The 20,201-nt window shown below is 48.1% G+C and overlaps 1 protein-coding gene across 1 annotated transcript in view; it reads left to right on the top strand.

Annotated features, from left to right (window-relative positions):
* LOC140422447 (uncharacterized) overlaps positions 1-20,201 on the top strand; it is an 87,671-nt gene that overhangs the window by 53,490 nt on the left and 13,980 nt on the right. The window contains 1 exon segment of the mRNA XM_072507467.1: positions 16,740-17,205. Coding sequence (XP_072363568.1) covers positions 16,740-17,205 — 466 coding nt within the window.

The following is a 20,201-nucleotide window of genomic DNA, read 5'->3' as shown; positions in this document are numbered from 1 at the left end:
TTACAGGAGCAGCCCATTGGATTTCGGCGGCAGCGGTGCGCAGGGGCCTTCTGGGAGGTGAGTAGTTAGTTTAAAACCACTTACCTTTACAGGAGCAGCCCATTGGATTTCGGCGGCAGCGGTGCGCAGGGGCCTTCTGGGAGGTGAGTAGTTAGTTTAAAACCACTTACCTTTACAGGAGCAGCCCATTGGATTTCGGCGGCAGCGGTGCGCAGGGGCCTTCTGGGAGGTGAGTAGTTAGTTTAAAACCACTTACCTTTACAGGAGCAGCCCATTGGATTTCGGCGGCAGCGGTGCGCAGGGGCCTTCTGGGAGGTGAGTAGTTAGTTTAAAACCACTTACCTTTACAGGAGCAGCCCATTGGATTTCGGCGGCAGCGGTGCGCAGGGGCCTTCTGGGAGGTGAGTAGTTAGTTTAAAACCACTTACCTTTACAGGAGCAGCCCATTGGATTTCGGCGGCAGCGGTGCGCAGGGGCCTTCTGGGAGGTGAGTAGTTAGTTTAAAACCACTTACCTTTACAGGAGCAGCCCATTGGATTTCGGCGGCAGCGGTGCGCAGGGGCCTTCTGGGAGGTGAGTAGTTAGTTTAAAACCACTTACCTTTACAGGAGCAGCCCATTGGATTTCGGCGGCAGCGGTGCGCAGGGGCCTTCTGGGAGGTGAGTAGTTAGTTTAAAACCACTTACCTTTACAGGAGCAGCCCATTGGATTTCGGCGGCAGCGGTGCGCAGGGGCCTTCTGGGAGGTGAGTAGTTAGTTTAAAACCACTTACCTTTACAGGAGCAGCCCATTGGATTTCGGCGGCAGCGGTGCGCAGGGGCCTTCTGGGAGGTGAGTAGTTAGTTTAAAACCACTTACCTTTACAGGAGCAGCCCATTGGATTTCGGCGGCAGCGGTGCGCAGGGGCCTTCTTGGAGGTGAGTAGTGAATTTAAAACCACTTACCTTTACAGGAGCAGCCCTTTGGATTTCGGCGGCAGCGGTGCGCAGGGGCCTTCTGGGAGGTGAGTAGTTAGTTTAAAACCACTTACCTTTACAGGAGCAGCCCATTGGATTTCGGCGGCAGCGGTGCGCAGGGGCCTTCTTGGAGGTGAGTAGTGAATTTAAAACCACTTACCTTTACAGGAGCAGCCCTTTGGATTTCGGCGGCAGCGGTGCGCAGGGGCCTTCTGGGAGGTGAGTAGTTAGTTTAAAACCACTTACCTTTACAGGAGCAGCCCTTTGGATTTCGGCGGCAGCGGTGCGCAGGGGCCTTCTGGGAGGTGAGTAGTTAGTTTAAAACCACTTACCTTTACAGGAGCAGCCCATTGGATTTCGGCGGCAGCGGTGCGCAGGGGCCTTCTGGGAGGTGAGTAGTTAGTTTAAAACCACTTACCTTTACAGGAGCAGCCCATTGGATTTCGGCGGCAGCGGTGCGCAGGGGCCTTCTTGGAGGTGAGTAGTGAATTTAAAACCACTTACCTTTACAGGAGCAGCCCTTTGGATTTCGGCGGCAGCGGTGCGCAGGGGCCTTCTGGGAGGTGAGTAGTTAGTTTAAAACCACTTACCTTTACAGGAGCAGCCCATTGGATTTCGGCGGCAGCGGTGCGCAGGGGCCTTCTTGGAGGTGAGTAGTGAATTTAAAACCACTTACCTTTACAGGAGCAGCCCTTTGGATTTCGGCGGCAGCGGTGCGCAGGGGCCTTCTGGGAGGTGAGTAGTTAGTTTAAAACCACTTACCTTTACAGGAGCAGCCCATTGGATTTCGGCGGCAGCGGTGCGCAGGGGCCTTCTGGGAGGTGAGTAGTTAGTTTAAAACCACTTACCTTTACAGGAGCAGCCCATTGGATTTCGGCGGCAGCGGTGCGCAGGGGCCTTCTGGGAGGTGAGTAGTTAGTTTAAAACCACTTACCTTTACAGGAGCAGCCCATTGGATTTCGGCGGCAGCGGTGCGCAGGGGCCTTCTGGGAGGTGAGTAGTTAGTTTAAAACCACTTACCTTTACAGGAGCAGCCCATTGGATTTCGGCGGCAGCGGTGCGCAGGGGCCTTCTGGGAGGTGAGTAGTTAGTTTAAAACCACTTACCTTTACAGGAGCAGCCCATTGGATTTCGGCGGCAGCGGTGCGCAGGGGCCTTCTGGGAGGTGAGTAGTTAGTTTAAAACCACTTACCTTTACAGGAGCAGCCCATTGGATTTCGGCGGCAGCGGTGCGCAGGGGCCTTCTGGGAGGTGAGTAGTTAGTTTAAAACCACTTACCTTTACAGGAGCAGCCCATTGGATTTCGGCGGCAGCGGTGCGCAGGGGCCTTCTGGGAGGTGAGTAGTTAGTTTAAAACCACTTACCTTTACAGGAGCAGCCCATTGGATTTCGGCGGCAGCGGTGCGCAGGGGCCTTCTGGGAGGTGAGTAGTTAGTTTAAAACCACTTACCTTTACAGGAGCAGCCCATTGGATTTCGGCGGCAGCGGTGCGCAGGGGCCTTCTGGGAGGTGAGTAGTTAGTTTAAAACCACTTACCTTTACAGGAGCAGCCCATTGGATTTCGGCGGCAGCGGTGCGCAGGGGCCTTCTGGGAGGTGAGTAGTTAGTTTAAAACCACTTACCTTTACAGGAGCAGCCCATTGGATTTCGGCGGCAGCGGTGCGCAGGGGCCTTCTGGGAGGTGAGTAGTTAGTTTAAAACCACTTACCTTTACAGGAGCAGCCCATTGGATTTCGGCGGCAGCGGTGCGCAGGGGCCTTCTTGGAGGTGAGTAGTGAATTTAAAACCACTTACCTTTACAGGAGCAGCCCTTTGGATTTCGGCGGCAGCGGTGCGCAGGGGCCTTCTGGGAGGTGAGTAGTTAGTTTAAAACCACTTACCTTTACAGGAGCAGCCCATTGGATTTCGGCGGCAGCGGTGCGCAGGGGCCTTCTTGGAGGTGAGTAGTGAATTTAAAACCACTTACCTTTACAGGAGCAGCCCTTTGGATTTCGGCGGCAGCGGTGCGCAGGGGCCTTCTGGGAGGTGAGTAGTTAGTTTAAAACCACTTACCTTTACAGGAGCAGCCCATTGGATTTCGGCGGCAGCGGTGCGCAGGGGCCTTCTGGGAGGTGAGTAGTTAGTTTAAAACCACTTACCTTTACAGGAGCAGCCCATTGGATTTCGGCGGCAGCGGTGCGCAGGGGCCTTCTGGGAGGTGAGTAGTTAGTTTAAAACCACTTACCTTTACAGGAGCAGCCCATTGGATTTCGGCGGCAGCGGTGCGCAGGGGCCTTCTGGGAGGTGAGTAGTTAGTTTAAAACCACTTACCTTTACAGGAGCAGCCCATTGGATTTCGGCGGCAGCGGTGCGCAGGGGCCTTCTGGGAGGTGAGTAGTTAGTTTAAAACCACTTACCTTTACAGGAGCAGCCCATTGGATTTCGGCGGCAGCGGTGCGCAGGGGCCTTCTGGGAGGTGAGTAGTTAGTTTAAAACCACTTACCTTTACAGGAGCAGCCCATTGGATTTCGGCGGCAGCGGTGCGCAGGGGCCTTCTGGGAGGTGAGTAGTTAGTTTAAAAAGCCTTGCCTGGTCCCGTGTCTGTTCTTCTTTTCAGTTTTATTTGTTTTTATATAAGGCGGGAACCGGAAGTTCTACCTCTGGCAAGTGCCCCCCCCCCCCCCAACCAATAAATTCTGGTGGAGAGGAAACCCGAGACACTACACGTGTAGTGTCTCCCACCCGCCCTCCTCCTCTAACCTAATAATAAGACCCATTGGTGTAAGGTAAGTGCCATATTATATTATTATATTATTAGCATTGTGCAGGTCAAGGATCGGAGGTGGAGGAGCAGTCTCTGTCAGCGAGAGAACCTGAGAACATCTCAGACACTCAGAAGGCAAGTAAGTGATTTTTACTTTTATACCTTTTTTCAAATTGTGTGTGTCGGGGGGAAATTGAAGCGACATCACAGAAAAGCTGTGACCTGAGTGGCTGGTTGGGATTCTAACCTAAATTTAAAAAATATTTGAGTATTTGGGAACTAATTAAACATATCCTCTAAATTATAATTAAGTTATTATCTAAGCCAGAGATCGGAGAGTATTATAGTTAGCTATCGCATTTCTATTAGAAATCTAGTGCTAGGAAACAGATAGTTGACAGTAACTTTGCAATTTAAAAAAAAAAGAGACAAATTTTAATTAATTGACGCAATGTCAGTTAGAGGGGTGCTGTGCTCTGACTGTGAGATGTGGCAGGTCCGGGAGGCTTCCAGCGTCCCGGGTGGCTTCATCTGCAGAAAGTGCACCCAACTGGAGCTCCTCACAGACCGCATGGTTCGGTTGGAGCAGCAATTGGATGCACTTAGGAGCATGCAGGTGGCGGAAAGCGTCATAGATCGCAGTTATGTAAATGTGGTCACACCCAAGGTGCAGGCAGAGAAATGGGTGACCACCAGAAAGGGCAGGCAGTCAGTGCAGGAATCCCCTGTGGTTGTCCCCCTCTCGAACAGATATACCCCTTTGGATACTGTCGGGGGGGATAGCCTATCAGGGGAAAACAGCAGCAGCCAGAGCAGTGGCACCACGGCTGGCTCTGATGTTCAGAAGGGAGGGTCAAAGCGCAGAAGAGTAATAGTAATAGGGGACTCTATAGTCAGGGGCACAGATAGGCGCTTCTGTGGACGTGAAAGAGACTCCAGGATGGTATGTTGCCTCCCTGGTGCCAGGGTCCAGGATGTCTCCGAACGGGTAGAGGGAATCCTGAAGGGGGAGGGCAAACAGGCAGAGGTCGTTGTACATATTGGTACTAACGACATAGGCAGGAAGGGGCATGAGGTCCTGCAGCAGGAGTTCAGGGAGCTAGGCAGAAAGTTAAAGGACAGGACCTCGAGGGTTGTAATCTCGGGATTACTCCCTGTGCCACGTGCCAGTGAGGCTAGAAATAGGAAGATAGAGCAGACAAACACGTGGCTAAACAGCTGGTGTAGGAGGGAGGGTTTCCGTTTTCTGGACCACTGGGAGCTCTTCCGGGGCAGGTGTGACCTGTATAAGATGGACGGGTTGCATCTAAACCGGAGAGGCATAAATATCCTGGCCGCGAGGTTTGCTAGTGTCACACGGGAGGGTTTAAACTAGTATGGCAGGGGGGTGGGTACGGGAGCAATAGGTCAGAAGGTGAGAGCATTGAGGGAGAACTAGGGAATAGGGACAGTGTGGCTCTGAGGCAGAGCAGACGGGGAAAAGTTGCTGAACACAGCGGGTCTGGTGGCCTGAAGTGCCTATGTTTTAATGCAAGGAGCATTACGGGTAAGGCAGATGAACTTAGAGCTTGGATTACTACTTGGAACTATGATGTTATTGCCATTACAGAGACCTGGTTGAGGGAAGGGCAGGATTGGCAGCTAAACGTTCCAGGATTTAGATGTTTCAGGCGGGATAGAGGGGGATGTAAAAGGGGAGGCGGAGTTGCGCTACTTGTTCGGGAGAATATCACCGCTATACTGCGAGAGGACACCTCAGAGGGCAGTGAGGCTATATGGGTAGAGATCAGGAATAAGAAGGGTGCAGTCACAATGTTGGGGGTATACTACAGGCCTCCCAACAGCCAGCGGGAGATAGAGGAGCAGATAGGTAGACAGATTTTGGAAAAGAGTAAAAACAACAGGGTTGTGGTGATGGGAGACTTCAACTTCCCCAATATTGACTGGGACTCACTTAGTGCCAGGGGCTTAGACGGGGCGGAGTTTGTAAGGAGCATCCAGGAGGGCTTCTTAAAACAATATGTAGACAGTCCAACTAGGGAAGGGGCGGTACTGGACCTGGTATTGGGGAATGAGCCCGGCCAGGTGGTAGATGTTTCAGTAGGGGAGCATTTCGGTAACAGTGACCACAATTCAGTAAGTTTTAAAGTACTGGTGGACAAGGATAAGAGTGGTCCGAGGATGAATGTGCTAAATTGGGGGAAGGCTAATTATGACAATATTAGGTGGGAACTGAAGAACATAGATTGGGGGCGGATGTTTGAGGGCAAATCAACATCTGACATGTGGGAGGCTTTCAAGTGTCAGTTGAAGGGAATACAGGACAGGCATGTTCCTGTGAGGAAGAAAGATAAATACGGCAATTTTCGGGAACCTTGGATGACGAGTGATATTGTAGGCCTCGTCAAAAAGAAAAAGGAGGCATTTGTCAGGGCTAAAAGGCTGGGAACAGACGAAGCCTGTGTGGCATATAAGGAAAGTAGGAAGGAACTTAAGCAAGGAGTCAGGAGGGCTAGAAGGGGTCATGAAAAGTCATTGGCAAATAGGGTTAAGGAAAATCCCAAGGCTTTTTACACGTACATAAAAAGCAAGAGGGTAGCCAGGGAAAGGGTTGGCCCACTGAAGGATAGGCAAGGGAATCTATGTGTGGAGCCAGAGGAAATGGGCGAGGTACTAAATGAATACTTTGCATCAGTATTCACCAAAGAGAAGGAATTGGTAGATGTTGAGTCTGGAGAAGGGGGTGTAGATAGCCTGGGTCACATTGTGATCCAAAAAGACGAGGTGTTGGGTGTCTTAAAAAATATTAAGGTAGATAAGTCCCCAGGGCCTGATGGGATCTACCCCAGAATACTGAAGGAGGCTGGAGAGGAAATTGCTGAGGCCTTGACAGAAATCTTTGGATCCTCGCTGTCTTCAGGGGATGTCCCGGAGGACTGGAGAATAGCCAATGTTGTTCCTCTGTTTAAGAAGGGTAGCAAGGATAATCCCGGGAACTACAGGCCGGTGAGCCTTACTTCAGTGGTAGGGAAATTACTGGAGAGAATTCTTCGAGACAGGATCTACTCCCATTTGGAAGCAAATGGACGTATTAGTGAGAGGCAGCACGGTTTTGTGAAGGGGAGGTCGTGTCTCACTAACTTGATAGAGTTTTTCGAGGAGGTCACTAAGATGATTGATGCAGGTAGGGCAGTGGATGTTGTCTACATGGACTTCAGTAAGGCCTTTGACAAGGTCCCTCATGGTAGACTAGTACAAAAGGTGAAGTCACACGGGATCAGGGGTGAGCTGGCAAGGTGGATTCAGAACTGGCTAGGCCATAGAAGGCAGAGGGTAGCAATGGAGGGATGCTTTTCTAATTGGAGGGCTGTGACCAGTGGTGTTCCACAGGGATCAGTGCTGGGACCTTTGCTGTTTGTAGTATATATAAATGATTTGGAGGAAAATGTAACTGGTCTGATTAGTAAGTTTGCAGACGACACAAAGGTTGGTGGAATTGCGGATAGCGATGAGGACTGTCTGAGGATACAGCAGGATTTAGATTGTCTGGAGACTTGGGCGGAGAGATGGCAGATGGAGTTTAATCCGGACAAATGTGAGGTAATGCATTTTGGAAGGGCTAATGCAGGTAGGGAATATACAGTAAATGGTAGAACCCTCAAGAGTATTGAAAGTCAAAGAGATCTAGGAGTACAGGTCCACAGGTCATTGAAAGGGGCAACACAGGTGGAGAAGGTAGTCAAGAAGGCATACGGCATGCTTGCCTTCATTGGACGGGGCATTGAGTATAAGAATTGGCAAGTCATGTTGCAGCTGTATAGAACCTTAGTTAGGCCACACTTGGAGTATAGTGTTCAATTCTGGTCGCCACACTACCAGAAGGATGTGGAGGCTTTAGAGAGGGTGCAGAAGAGATTTACCAGAATGTTGCCTGGTATGGAGGGCATAAGCTATGAGGAGCGATTGAATAAACTCGGTTTGTTCTCTCTGGAACGAAGGAGGTTGAGGGGCGACCTGATAGAGGTCTACAAAATTATGAGGGGCATAGACAGAGTGGATAGTCAGAGGCTTTTCCCCAGGGTAGAGGGGTCAATTACTAGGGGGCATAGGTTTAAGGTGAGAGGGGCAAGGTTTAGAGTAGATGTACGAGGCAAGTTTTTTACGCAGAGGGTAGTGGGTGCCTGGAACTCGCTACCGGAGGAGGTAGTGGAAGCAGGGACGATAGGGACATTTAAGGGGCATCTTGACAAATATATGAATAGGATGGGAATAGAAGGATACGGACCCAGGAAGTGTAGAAGATTGTAGTTTAGTCGGGCAGTATGGTCGGCGCGGGCTTGGAGGGCCGAAGGGCCTGTTCCTGTGCTGTACATTTCTTTGTTCTTTGTTCTTTGTTCTTTGTCACATCTTACCAACCCAGAAATTACCCATTTAAACCTACTCTCTGCTTCCTGTGAGCTAACCAATCCTCTATCCCTGCTGATATGTTAACCCCCTACATCATGAGCTCCTATTATGTGTAATAACCTTTGATGTGGCCCCTTGGAAAATACCTTCTGGAAATCTAGATAAACCACATCTCCAGGTTTCCCTTTATTGACATTCCTTGTTACTTCCTCAAAGAGCCTGGATAAATTAGTTCATCCCTGAATCTCATTTTTAAACATTGTGTGTCAAAAGAAAAGGTCTCCTCCACCCCTCTGGCTCCTTTGCTAATTACCTTTGAGGGGCTCACTCTCTGTTAAAGAGCCTGCCAACCCCTCTCACCCACTTTCCCCAAAGTGAATGAATTTAATCAGAAAAAGACCAAAAAACCCAAATATTTTTAATGAAACAAGTTTATTAATGAAACAGAACATGGGTTTTAAAAAAATTAATCAGAAAATGACTTAAGGATCAAAGACAACCAGAGTAAAAGAATAACCAGAATAAAAACATGTTCACAATGTTCCAGACCCAAATGTTTCTCTTCAGCTCTCCTGTACCTTGCTCCCGTGACTCCCCACATTGGACACAGGGGCACTGAACCTTGGGGTCATGTCCCCATCAAGCCTAGTTACTCCACCGTCGAACCCCGATTGGTTGGGGATCCATTTTCCAGTCAGTCCTCCAGCACCTTCCTGTCCCTTTATTAGTGACATACCCGTGACAATTTCCCAACTGGGGTGCAGGTCCCAGCTAAATTCAGTCCTCAGCTCCTTTGCCTGTCACTGATGTGAGCAATAGAGAGACAGAAAGGTTCCAAAAGGCTCAAATGGGAAGTCAAAACTTGTGGATTCGGATCTCTGTGAAGATCAGTAATTAATATTAAAAAAATCAAATTCCCAGTCAACAAATTAAAAGATCACATGACAAGACGTCTTTAGGACTTTTGCTGCAACAAACAAAATAGAAACAACATTAACTAATCACTATTTTTGAAGGAAACCTACACATTAAAGTATAAAATATAACTTTTCCCTTTTACACAATCTAAACTTCCACCCCACATTATTCTCTACTCTACCCCGGAAGTCGAAACTTAATTGTCTCAGAACCAGTCCAAAGTGATTATTCATTCCAGAGGTTTCCGTTCCTTTCTTTTCCCAATCTGCAGGCTTTAACCCCAGAACTGTCAATCACAGCGAATGATTGGCGAGCTACCAGAAAACAGGCATAAATAGGTCATTTTCTGGTTGGCAAGATGTAACGAGTGGAGTGTCACAGGGATCAGTGCTGGGACCTCAACCTTTAAAGTTTATATAAATGACTTGGATGACGGGACTGAAGGTATGATCGTTACATTTCCTAACATTGTGGCCAAAAAGGGAGAGGAGGTGGTGCTGCGCCGTTAACAAGGATGATGTTAGTACGTAAGGGAGGATTCACAGATCAGGAATACAAAATGTGGAAACTGTTTGGGTGGAGCTAAGAAACAGCAGAGGGCAGCAAACATTGGTAAGAATTGTTTATAGACCACCAAACAGTAGTGGTTTTGTGTGCACTGTAAAAGCTTCTATAGGTACGTAAAAAGGAAATATTTAGCGAAGACAAACGTGAGTCCATTACAGGGAGAATCAGTAGAATGTATAGTAGTGTGAATAGAGAAATGGCAGATTATCCACATTTAAAATTTTAATTTTTTTAAAATTTAGAGTACCCAATAATTTTTTACAATTAAGGAGCAATTTAGCGTGGCCAGTCCACCTACCTAGCACATCTTTGGGTTGAGGGGGTGAGACCCACGCAGACACAGGGAGAATGTGCAAACTCCACATGGACAGTGACCTGGGGCCAGGATCGAACCCGGGTCCTCAGCGCCGTAGGCAGCAGGGCTAACCACTGCACCACCTGTATATTACCTCCTATCCCATGTGCTTTCATTTTGCTAACTAACCTCCTGTGGGGTGTTTGTCAAAAACCTTCTGAAAATCCAAGTGTACGACGTCCACAGACTCCCCTTCATCAATTCTGTTAGTAACATCCTCAAAAACTCCAAAAGGTTCGTCAAACAGGATTTCCTATTCCTAACTCCATGTTGACTATTCTGAGTTTGCTCTCATATTCTATTTTCTCTTTATCAATTTTGTGGTCCTCCTTTGCTGAATCTAAACAAGTTCCCAATCCTCAGGCTGACTACACTCTTACCCACTTTCTGAACCTCTTCCTTTGAACTAATGGGAATCTTAAACTTTGCTTGCCACGGTTCCATCGCGTTTCCTGTTGGATTTTTGTTTCTAAAGGAATTTATATTTGATGTAAATATCTAATAATATTTTAAATGCTAGCAATTGTCTATCTATTGTCACACCTTTTATTGTAAGTTCCCAATGTGCCCACAGACAACTTGTCCCTCATACGTTGACAGTTTCCTTCTGTGAGAAACACCCAGATAAATTAAACAAAAGAACCATGTAACCACCATAGCCCATCTTCATGGCAATGTGGCATTGGCTTTGGGGGTTTCCAATCAGGAATGGGAACAAAATATCTTCCGACGTCCAAATACCCTATCACTCTGGTCCTCGTGAAACTTGGAACCAGGTATTCACAACAAAGCTCAAAGAGCATCAGCCCACTGGAGGCAAAGTTGTGAGACCGGCCAGTCCAGCAGAAAGAAACCCTCCGACCCTCCCCATTGACCAACTGACAGAATGACCACAATGCAGTCCTGGATGTAATTAAGAGCAGAAATATTAACAGCAGAATCCAACCCCTTGTTCACTTGTGAACCTGTTGGTGTCTCAGCAGGTGCGATGAAACACAAAATCCCTTCCCACATTGAGAGCAGATGAAAGGCCTCTCCCCAGTGTGAACTCGTTGGTGGCTCCGTAGGTGGGATGGATGAGTGAATCCCTTCCCACACTGAGAGCAGGTGAACGGCCTCTCTCCAGTGTGAACTCGCTGATGTCTCTGCAGGTTGGATAACTGAGAAAATCCCTTCTCACACTGAGAGCAGATGAACGGCCTCTCCCCAGTGTGAACTCGCTGGTGAGAGATCAGTTCTCGAGAGCTTTTGAAGCCAACCCCACAGTCAGAGCATTTAAAGGGTCTCTCATTGGTGTGAGTGACACTGTGTCTCCGCAGGTTAGATAAGTGAGCGAATCCCTTTCCACAAACGGAGCAGGTGAACGGTCTCTCTTCAGTGTGAACTCGCTGGTGGGACATCAGTTCTTGAGAGCTTTTGAAGCCACTCCCACAGTCAGAGCATTTAACGGGTCTCTCATTGCTGTGAGTCAAATTGTGTCTCTGCAGGTGAAATAACTGAGTGAAACCCTTCCCACACACGGAGCAGGTGAATGGCCTCTCCCCAGTGTGACTGTGTTGATGGGTTTCAAGCACAGATGGGAACCTAAATCCCTTCCCACAGTCCCCACATTTCCACCGTTTCTCCATGTTGCTGGTGTCCTTGTGTCTCTCCAGGTTGCACAATCAGTTGAGGCCTCGTCCACACACAGGACACGTGTGCGGTCTCTCCCCACTGTGATTAGGTTCAAGCTGTGTAACTGGTTAAAGTTCTTTCCACAGTCAGTGCTCTGGAACACTCACTCGGGTGTGTGTGTCTCGGTGCTTTTCCAGTCACACTGATGTTTAAAATCTCTTGAAGCCGACAGAACAGACAAACGTTTGTTCTAGATTGAAAGACCAATGATATTCAGAACCCAATGAATTGAGTGACTGTCAGATGTTGATGCAACGTTTGGTTTGAGATGTCTGTCTGTAAATCTTCCTCTTCTAATATCCTGTAAAAGGAGTTTACAAAAAGCATCCCTGTCAGTACAGGATAGAAATTCAGAACAGACAATTTTAGTCTCTATGGAACATTCTTTCCTCTCTCATTCCCCAAATCTGTAAATCTCCATCCCACGCACTCTCCCTCCATTCTCACTCTGCTGTGTCTAATATTCACTCTCCCAATTCTCCTGAAGGTGCTGATTGACAGATCCCTGCTCACTGCTTCCTGTTCTGGACACAGGGACCTGAAAATCTTCATGCAGGCTGCCAGACAGATATGTGTCTATATTCCTGGACTGAAAATGTTTTAATGTATAGGATTGTTCCAATTGGTTAAGATACAGGGGGTTGTGACTGACCATGTCCTTGAACTTGCTGCCCATGAGGGGAGTCAAGCAGAGATGATGAATAATTTCTAACCGAAATTGGATGGGTGCTGCAGGGTTACAGAATGGGACCCACTCGACACTGACAGAATTGCTCGACAGACAGTCGACATCGACACAAAATGTCCAATGGACTCCTCTTCTGTTATAAATCTGACTGGAAATATATAACGTAGCTACAGTACTGGACAAGAATAATTAATGTACTTTATTTCAGAACCATCAGTAATATATCGGAACCATCAGTAATATATCTAACCTGTACCATATAACACATGGTGAGACACAGTGGTTTGCACTACTGCCTCACAGCATGAGGGAGCCGGGTTCAATTCCAGCCTTGGGTGATTGTGTGGAGATTGCACATTCTCCCCGTGTCTGCGTGGATTTCCTCTGGGTGCTCCGGTTTCCTCCCACAGTCCAAAGGTGTGCAGATTAGGTGGGTTAGCCATGCTAAATTGCCCCTTAGTGTCCAATAAGGTTAGCTGTGGATTAGGGGGGGGCTTGGGCCTTGGTAAGGTGCTCTTTTGGAGAGCTGGTGCAGACTCGATGGGCCCAATGGCCTCTTTCTGCACTGTACGGATTCTATGAAGATAAATCTCAGAGAATCAGAGAGTTTACAGCCGAGCACGAGGCCCTTTGGCCCATCATTTCTGCGCCAGCCATCAAGGACCTCTCTATTCCAATCCCACTTTCCACCACTTGGACCATAGCCGTGTGTGCTTTGGCCTATCAAGGGCTCATCTCAATGCTTCTTCAATGTTGTGAGGGTTCCCGCCTCTGCCACACTTTCAGGCAGCAAGTTCCAGATTCCCACCACCCTCTGGGTGAAAATGTTTTTCCTCAAATCCGTTCTGAATCCCCAGCCCCTTACCTTAAATTTATGCCCACTGTTTACTGACCTGCCAACTAAGGGGAAAGCTTTCTTCCGATCTACTCTAGCTATGTCCTTCATAAATTTGTACAATAATAATCTTTATTGTCACAAGTACGCTTATATTAACACTGCAATAAAGTTACTGTGAAAAGCCTCTAGTCGCCACATTCCGGCACCTGTTCGGGTACACGGAGGGAGAATTCAGAATGTCCAAATGACCTAACAGCACGCCTTTTGGGACTTGTGGGAGGAAACCAGAGCACCTGGAGGAAACCCATGCAGACACGGGGAAAAGGTGCAGACTCCACACAGAGAGGGTGGAGGAATCGAACCTGGGACCCTGGCACAGTGAAGCAACAGTGCCGCCCATATCACATATCCCCTCAGCCTCCTCTGCTTCCAGGAAACTCCTAACCAGCCTCTACTCATCGCTGAAACGCCCAGGCAATATGCTGAGGAATCGCCTCTCCATTCTCTCCAGTACAATCACATCCTCCGTCTAGTGTGGCAACCAGAACTGCACTCAGTTCTTGATTAATACGGGGATCAGGGGTCATGGGGAGAAGGCAGGAGAATGGGGATGAGACAATATCAGCCATGATTGAATGGCAGAGCAGACTCGATGAGCCGAGTGGCCTAATTCTGCTCCTATGTCTTATGAATCTCCTCTGCATCCGGGGCTTTTCACAGTAACTTCATTGAAGCCTACTTGTGACAATAGGCGATTATTATATTATTATTATCCTCTCCAGTGCAATCACATCCTTCCTCTAGTGTGGCAATCAGTACTCCAGCTATGGCTTAACAAGTGTACAGTTTTATACAGTTCCATCGTAACCTCCATGCTCTTTTAATTCTATACCTCAGCGAATAGAAGTATCCCATATCCCTTCTTAACCACCTTATCTACCTTCCCTTCTGACTTCAGGGATCTATGACAGGCACATCAAGGTCCCTCTGACCTTATGTACTTCCTAGGGTCCTACCATTCTTTTATATTCCCTTGCCTTTTCATCCTCCCAAAATGCATTGCCTCACACTTTTCAGGGTTAAATTCCATTTGCCACTGTTCTGTCCATCTAACCAGTCCAACTACATTACCCTTTAATCTTTCCTCCTCACTACTTATCATACAACCAATTTTTGTATCATCTGCGAACACACTTGATCTTACCTCCTCCATTCACATCCAGATCATTAATGTACACAACAAAGAGCAAAGGGCCCAGCACTGATCCCTGTGGAACACCACTGGACACGGGCTTCCAGTCACAAAAATAACCTTCAACCATCACCCTCTGCTTTCTATTAGTAAGTCAATTCTGGGTCCAATTTGCCAATTGCTCTGGATCCCATGGGCTCTTGTCTTCTTGACCAGTCTCCCATGTGAGACCTTGTCAAATGCTTCACTGAAGTCCCTGTAGTCTACATGAACTGTACTACCATTAGCTACACACCGAGACAGCTCCTGAAAAAAATCAAGTCAAATTTGTAAGACATGATCTCCCCTTGACAAAACCATACTGACTATCCTTCATTAATCCTTACTCCTCGAAGTGGAGATCAATTCTGGCCCTCAGAATTTTTTCAAAAGTTTCCCTACCACTGAGGTTACGCTCACTGGTCTGTAATGTCCTGTTTTTTTTTTTACTTACTTCACTCCTTGAATAATGGAATCACATTATCTGTCCACCAGCCCTCCGGCACCACTCGTGTGACCAGAGAAGATTTGAAAATTGTCAGAGTCTCTGCAATCTCCTCCCTTGCCTCCCACAGCAGCCTGGGGTACATCTCATCTGGGCCTGAGGTTTTAAACAAGTGACCAATTGAAGGTGAGAATGCGAAAAGAAATGGAAAGGGGGAGAAAAGAAAGTGTTTTACTCACAGATGTTGGGGACAGGAGGAAGGTGCAGTCTGTGTGAAGCTCAATCTTCACTCACAGCCAGAGGAGCAGCAACTTTACTGGGCAGACAGTGGAAGAAGGTCCGTCCAACCATTGAACCAATGGCCGGACTTGATTGTCTGGAGGACCTTCCGGTCCTCCGGGGATGCCATCGGCCAAGCTGACGTAAGGGTGGGCGGGGTTTACAGAACAGCCGCGATGAGCTGCTGTCCAATCCCGGATCAGTGATATTATTCCCAATGGGAGACCTTGCGCTGGGAAGTCTTTGTGACGTCACAATGACGCCGTGCCTGAATCGTCCAATAGCAATTAATCTGCTGCGCGCTGACGTCTCAGGGCTACAGTGCGAAGGCCGGTCACGCGGACCCAGGAACCCCGCCCCCACCGATTGTGTCCCCTCTTCCTGCACCTCCTCGAGACAAGGTTTCCAGGCAGCCGGCCGATATTCCAGCCAGAGTGAAGTCTCTCACTCCACCCCCGGCCTGGGACTGCTCATGTCCAAGGGACGTTGCGCACGGGCAGAGGAGAACCCATCTCTTGAACTTCCTGCTGTGATGTTTACCAATGGGAATATGTTGCCAACCGGAAGGACTCTGGTGCGCCAGCCAATCAAAGCGTGGCCTTTGTGTGAATGAAGATTGAGCTGTACACTGACTAAAACTTCATCCTGTCTCCATCTGTGAGTAAAACACTTTCTCATCTCCCCCTTTCCATTTATTTTCTCATTCTCACCTTCTCACTTGCAGCAACTGAAGGGAAAGGAAGTGAATCCAGGGAGGGTGCAGACCATGGAAAGGTTGGCCCAGGTCTCTCTCTTAAAGATAGGGACATCCTTTGCTCCCACTGCTTGACACATTTATTTGTCTGGCTGGAATGGAGGGAGTGTGTGTGGGATGGAGAATTACAGTTTTGGGGGAAAGAAGAGGGAAAATAATATTTCATAAAAACAGAATTGTCTTTTCTGAATTTCTATCCTGTACTGATAATTAATTTTGGAAACTCCTTTTACAGGATGTTTAAAGAGGAGGATTTACAGACAGAAATCTCAAACCAGACATCATGTCAGCATCTGCCAAAGACATTCAGTTTCACGGGGGCTGAATATCAATGGCCTTTTGAGTCTTGAGAGGGAAATGTTTGTTTTGACTACTTCAAAAGATTTTAATCATCAGTGTGACTGAAAGAGCACCTGAGACACACACCGAAGTGAGTGTTCCAGTTAACTGACTGTGGAAATAACTTTGCACAGCCTGAAAAAAAATCACACCATTCATAGCAGGGAGAGACCGTCCGTGTTCTGTGTGTGTGAGCCAAGCCGTCAACTGATTGCCAAACCTGGCGAGTCACGTAAACACCTGCCGAATGGAGAAACCATGGAAATGTGGGGACTGTGAGAAGGGATACAAAGCCCCATCTGAGCTGGAAATTCATCGATGCAGCCAGACTGGGGAGAGGCTATTCATCTGTCCTGAGTGTGGGATGGGATTCGCTCGGTTATTTAACCTTCAGTTATACCAGCGAACTCACACCCGGGAGAGGCCGTTCAGCTGCTCTGAGTGTGGGAAAGGATTCACCAAGTCATCCAACCTGAAGTTACACCAGAGAGTTTACACTGGAGAGAGGCTGTACACCTGCTCTCGGTTTGTGAAGGGATTCATTGATTCATCCACTCTACAGAAACATCAGCGAATTCACACCAGGGAAAAGCCGTTCTCCTGCTCTGAGTGTGGGAAGGGATTCACTCAGTCATCCCACCTGCAGACACATCAGCGAATTCACAATGGGGAGCGGCCTTTTACTTGCTCTGCGTGTGGGAAGGGATTCACTCAGTTATCCAACCTGCTGTCACACCAGCGGGTTCACAGTGGGGCGAGGCCTTTCACATGCTCCATGTGTGGGAAAGGATTCATTGATTCATCCACTCTTCAGAGACACCAGAGAGTTCACACTGGAGAGAGGCCATACACCTGCTCTCGGTGTGTGAAGGGATTCATTGATTCATCCACTCTACAGAAACATCAGCGAATTCACACCAGGGAAAAGCTGTTCTCCTGCTCTGAGTGTGGGAAGGGATTCGCTCAGTCATACCACCTGCAGACACACCAGCGAATTCACACTGGGGAGCGGCCTTTTACGCCCCGCGTGTGGGAAGGGATTCGCTCAGTCATCCCACCTGCAGATACACCAGCGAGTTCACAGTGGAGAGAGGCCGTTCACCTGTTCTGTGTGTGGGATTTATTTGTTCATCCGAGCTGCTGAGACACCAGGACAGTCACACTGATTAGAGACATTTTCGATGCTCTGACTGTGGTGTTAATTGTATCTGTTGGGTTTCAGTATCCACAGTATTGATTGGATGGTTACTTGAGCAAATATAAAGAGCCATTCTTCATGCCCGGTGGGCACTGCGGGGGTTGGGCTGCATCATTGACTCACAAGATAACATTTTAGTTTCAAGTTTTATAACTTTGGTAATTTGTTTTGTTTCACTGCCCAGTCAATGTTAATGTTTGTTTTAAAGGAGCAGAAAGAGACACTGACTGACATCAGGTGGTGACAGGTGGTGTATAAATGGAACATTTCACTCTGTGAACAAATCCACACCAAATAGAGATTTAGTCCACCCTAAGACTGGATTATTAATGGAGGTTTGAGCCCACACCAAACTGAAAGGTGAAGAAAAATACGCCACCACTTATAAAGGGGGAGATCAGGAATCAAAACCTCCATTCTGTTTACAGACCAGTAGAGAGAGGAGAAATCAGGGCTGTTTAAATTAATTCCCCTCCTTTCTGTAACAAGAAACACTTACAGACATGGAGTGGAGTGGGGTCAGGAGGTATCTACCTGTAATGTTTAACTCTGTGAATAAATCTATACCAAGTACAGATTGGCTCCAGTTTCTTCCTTCACCATGAAGCTCTCAGGATTATAACATGGGAACACAGAATGCCTGCCGGATGGTGAAGGTTGGAAAATAACATTTCAGACAGAATCTTACAATCCCAGTAGTTTTTGTGAGAAATAACTGAAGCAAGTGGAAATTGTCAGGGTCTGATTACCCGCTGCTGTTCTCGGAGTCTGAGCCATACGACCAGTGGAAGAATGAAGTGGAGATGTGGACAGGGGTTACGTCCCCACCAAGGAGGAAACAAGGTCTGGCCTCGGCATCCTCACTTCCTAACAAAAGGAAAATCAGAAGCAAAGTATCCTGGGAGCTGGGCTCCCGTCGGTTGGATCCTGATTAAAGTTTGGATTTTCCATGAGGGTTTTGTTGATGAGGTTTACAAGAAAGATGATCTGTTGGATGTCTATGACGCACAGTTGGACTTGGACAGATTGTGAAGGAGGGTGAAAGCATCTTTTGCAGATCCAGATATCACAACCAAAGACAGAATTAATAGGTGAATGAACCCCAGGAATGACTGGGGAACAATTAACAGGAGTTTCAGGTCCGACTGAAAATATCATTATGAGATGAACTGCCCAAATTGGAAAACCAGGGTCATCAAAGCGACACATGGCAGAGTGAATTCTGAGGCTGAAGGTGATGATGATCAATCTGAAGGCATTGTCTTCATCACAAGGAGCTTTGGTCCAGTATTTTATTTAGCAAATGCAAAGTCCCCAAGCCAAGCAGTTTCTTCCGGTCCTGCTGTAGTGCGAATAGGCCTCCACTGAGTCTGTGGATTGGACCATCTTGTATGATGTGTGCATAGGGGGCTGGTACTAATGCCCCATCTGTGGAGGTTGGTCAAGCAGGGGCCCTGGCTGGTTCTGAACCTGTTAAGTGTGGACACTCTTTCCTGGGAAGGTTGAAAGCAGGCAGCTGTTGGGTTGGGTTTGAGACCAGGTACTTGTTTGTCAAGTCCAATGATTCCCATTAATTTGCCCAGGTGGAATTTGCGTTGACATCCCGTGTGGGAGGATTTTTCCAGATTGGCCTTCTTGATGGGAGACATACTTTGGGTGGGCTGAATACATAGAAACATAGAGAGAAAATAGAAGCAGGAGGAGGCCATTCAGCCCTTCGAGCCTGCTCCACCATTCATTATGATCATGGCTGATCATCAAGTTCAATAAGGGCAAGACTTCTGGTGGTGGCGAACGCACATCAGGTGGCTCTCCACCCAAACAAACCCAACAGAGGCTATTTATCGGGAATTCCGGTTTAAGAAGCCGGAGAACTGAACACCCTACTCTCCTCCCCCCCCCCCCCCCCCACACACACACACACACACACGCGGGGGGGCGGGGGGGACTAATGGAGAATGGTGCTGAAAAGGGAGCTAAAAGCCATGAAGGAGGCGATCAGGACGGAGTTCCACACGATGATGAAGGAGGTGATGTCGGAGGCGACAAACACAATGCAGCGAACCATCGAAGGCCTGGGAAGGAAGGTGGAGGCCCAGGGGAAAACAATCCTGGAGTTGGAGAAAGCTCCCTCGGATCAGAGCAACAGGATTGGAGCTCTGGAAACTGAGGTGAGAAGGTTGGTGACAGCCCAAGGGAGCCTAAGAGGGAAAGTGGAGGACCAGGAAAACAGGTCCAGACGGCAGAACGTCAGAATAGTGGGTCTGCCAGAGAGGACAGAGGGTAGGTTAGGTGGGGTTACGGGGATAGGTTGGAGGTGTGGGCTTAAGTGGGGTGCTCTTTCCAAGGGCCGGTGCAGACTCGATGGGCCAAATGGCCTCCTTCTGCACTATAAATTCTATGATTTTATGAATAACCTGAGCCTTCCCTCCATCGCCACTGATCCCTTTAGTCCCAAGAGCTGTCTAATTCCTTCTGGAAATTACACAACGTTTTGGCCTCAACTATTTTCTGTGATAGTGAATTGCAAAGATTCACTACTCTCTGGGTGAAGAAATTTCCTCTCACCTCAGCCCTAAAAGGTTTACTACCCATTTTCCTCCAATTATGACCCCCAGTTCTGGACTCCCCCACCATCGAGAATATTCTTTCTGAATCTACCCTGTCTAATCCTGTTAGAAGTTTGTAGGTCAGGCTGGTTTCTATTGATGTGATCCGATCAGTATGGTCGGAGAGGCTGTTACGATCCGATCAGAATGGTCGGAGAGGTTGTTACGATCCAGGCAGTATGGTCGGAGAGGTTGTTACG

This window comes from Scyliorhinus torazame, chromosome 5 (assembly GCF_047496885.1).
Source record: "Scyliorhinus torazame isolate Kashiwa2021f chromosome 5, sScyTor2.1, whole genome shotgun sequence".
NCBI classification, from domain to species: Eukaryota; Metazoa; Chordata; class Chondrichthyes; order Carcharhiniformes; family Scyliorhinidae; genus Scyliorhinus; species Scyliorhinus torazame.
The sequence above is the reverse complement of the archived record's forward strand: the minus strand, read 5'-3'. Positions and strand labels throughout refer to the sequence as shown.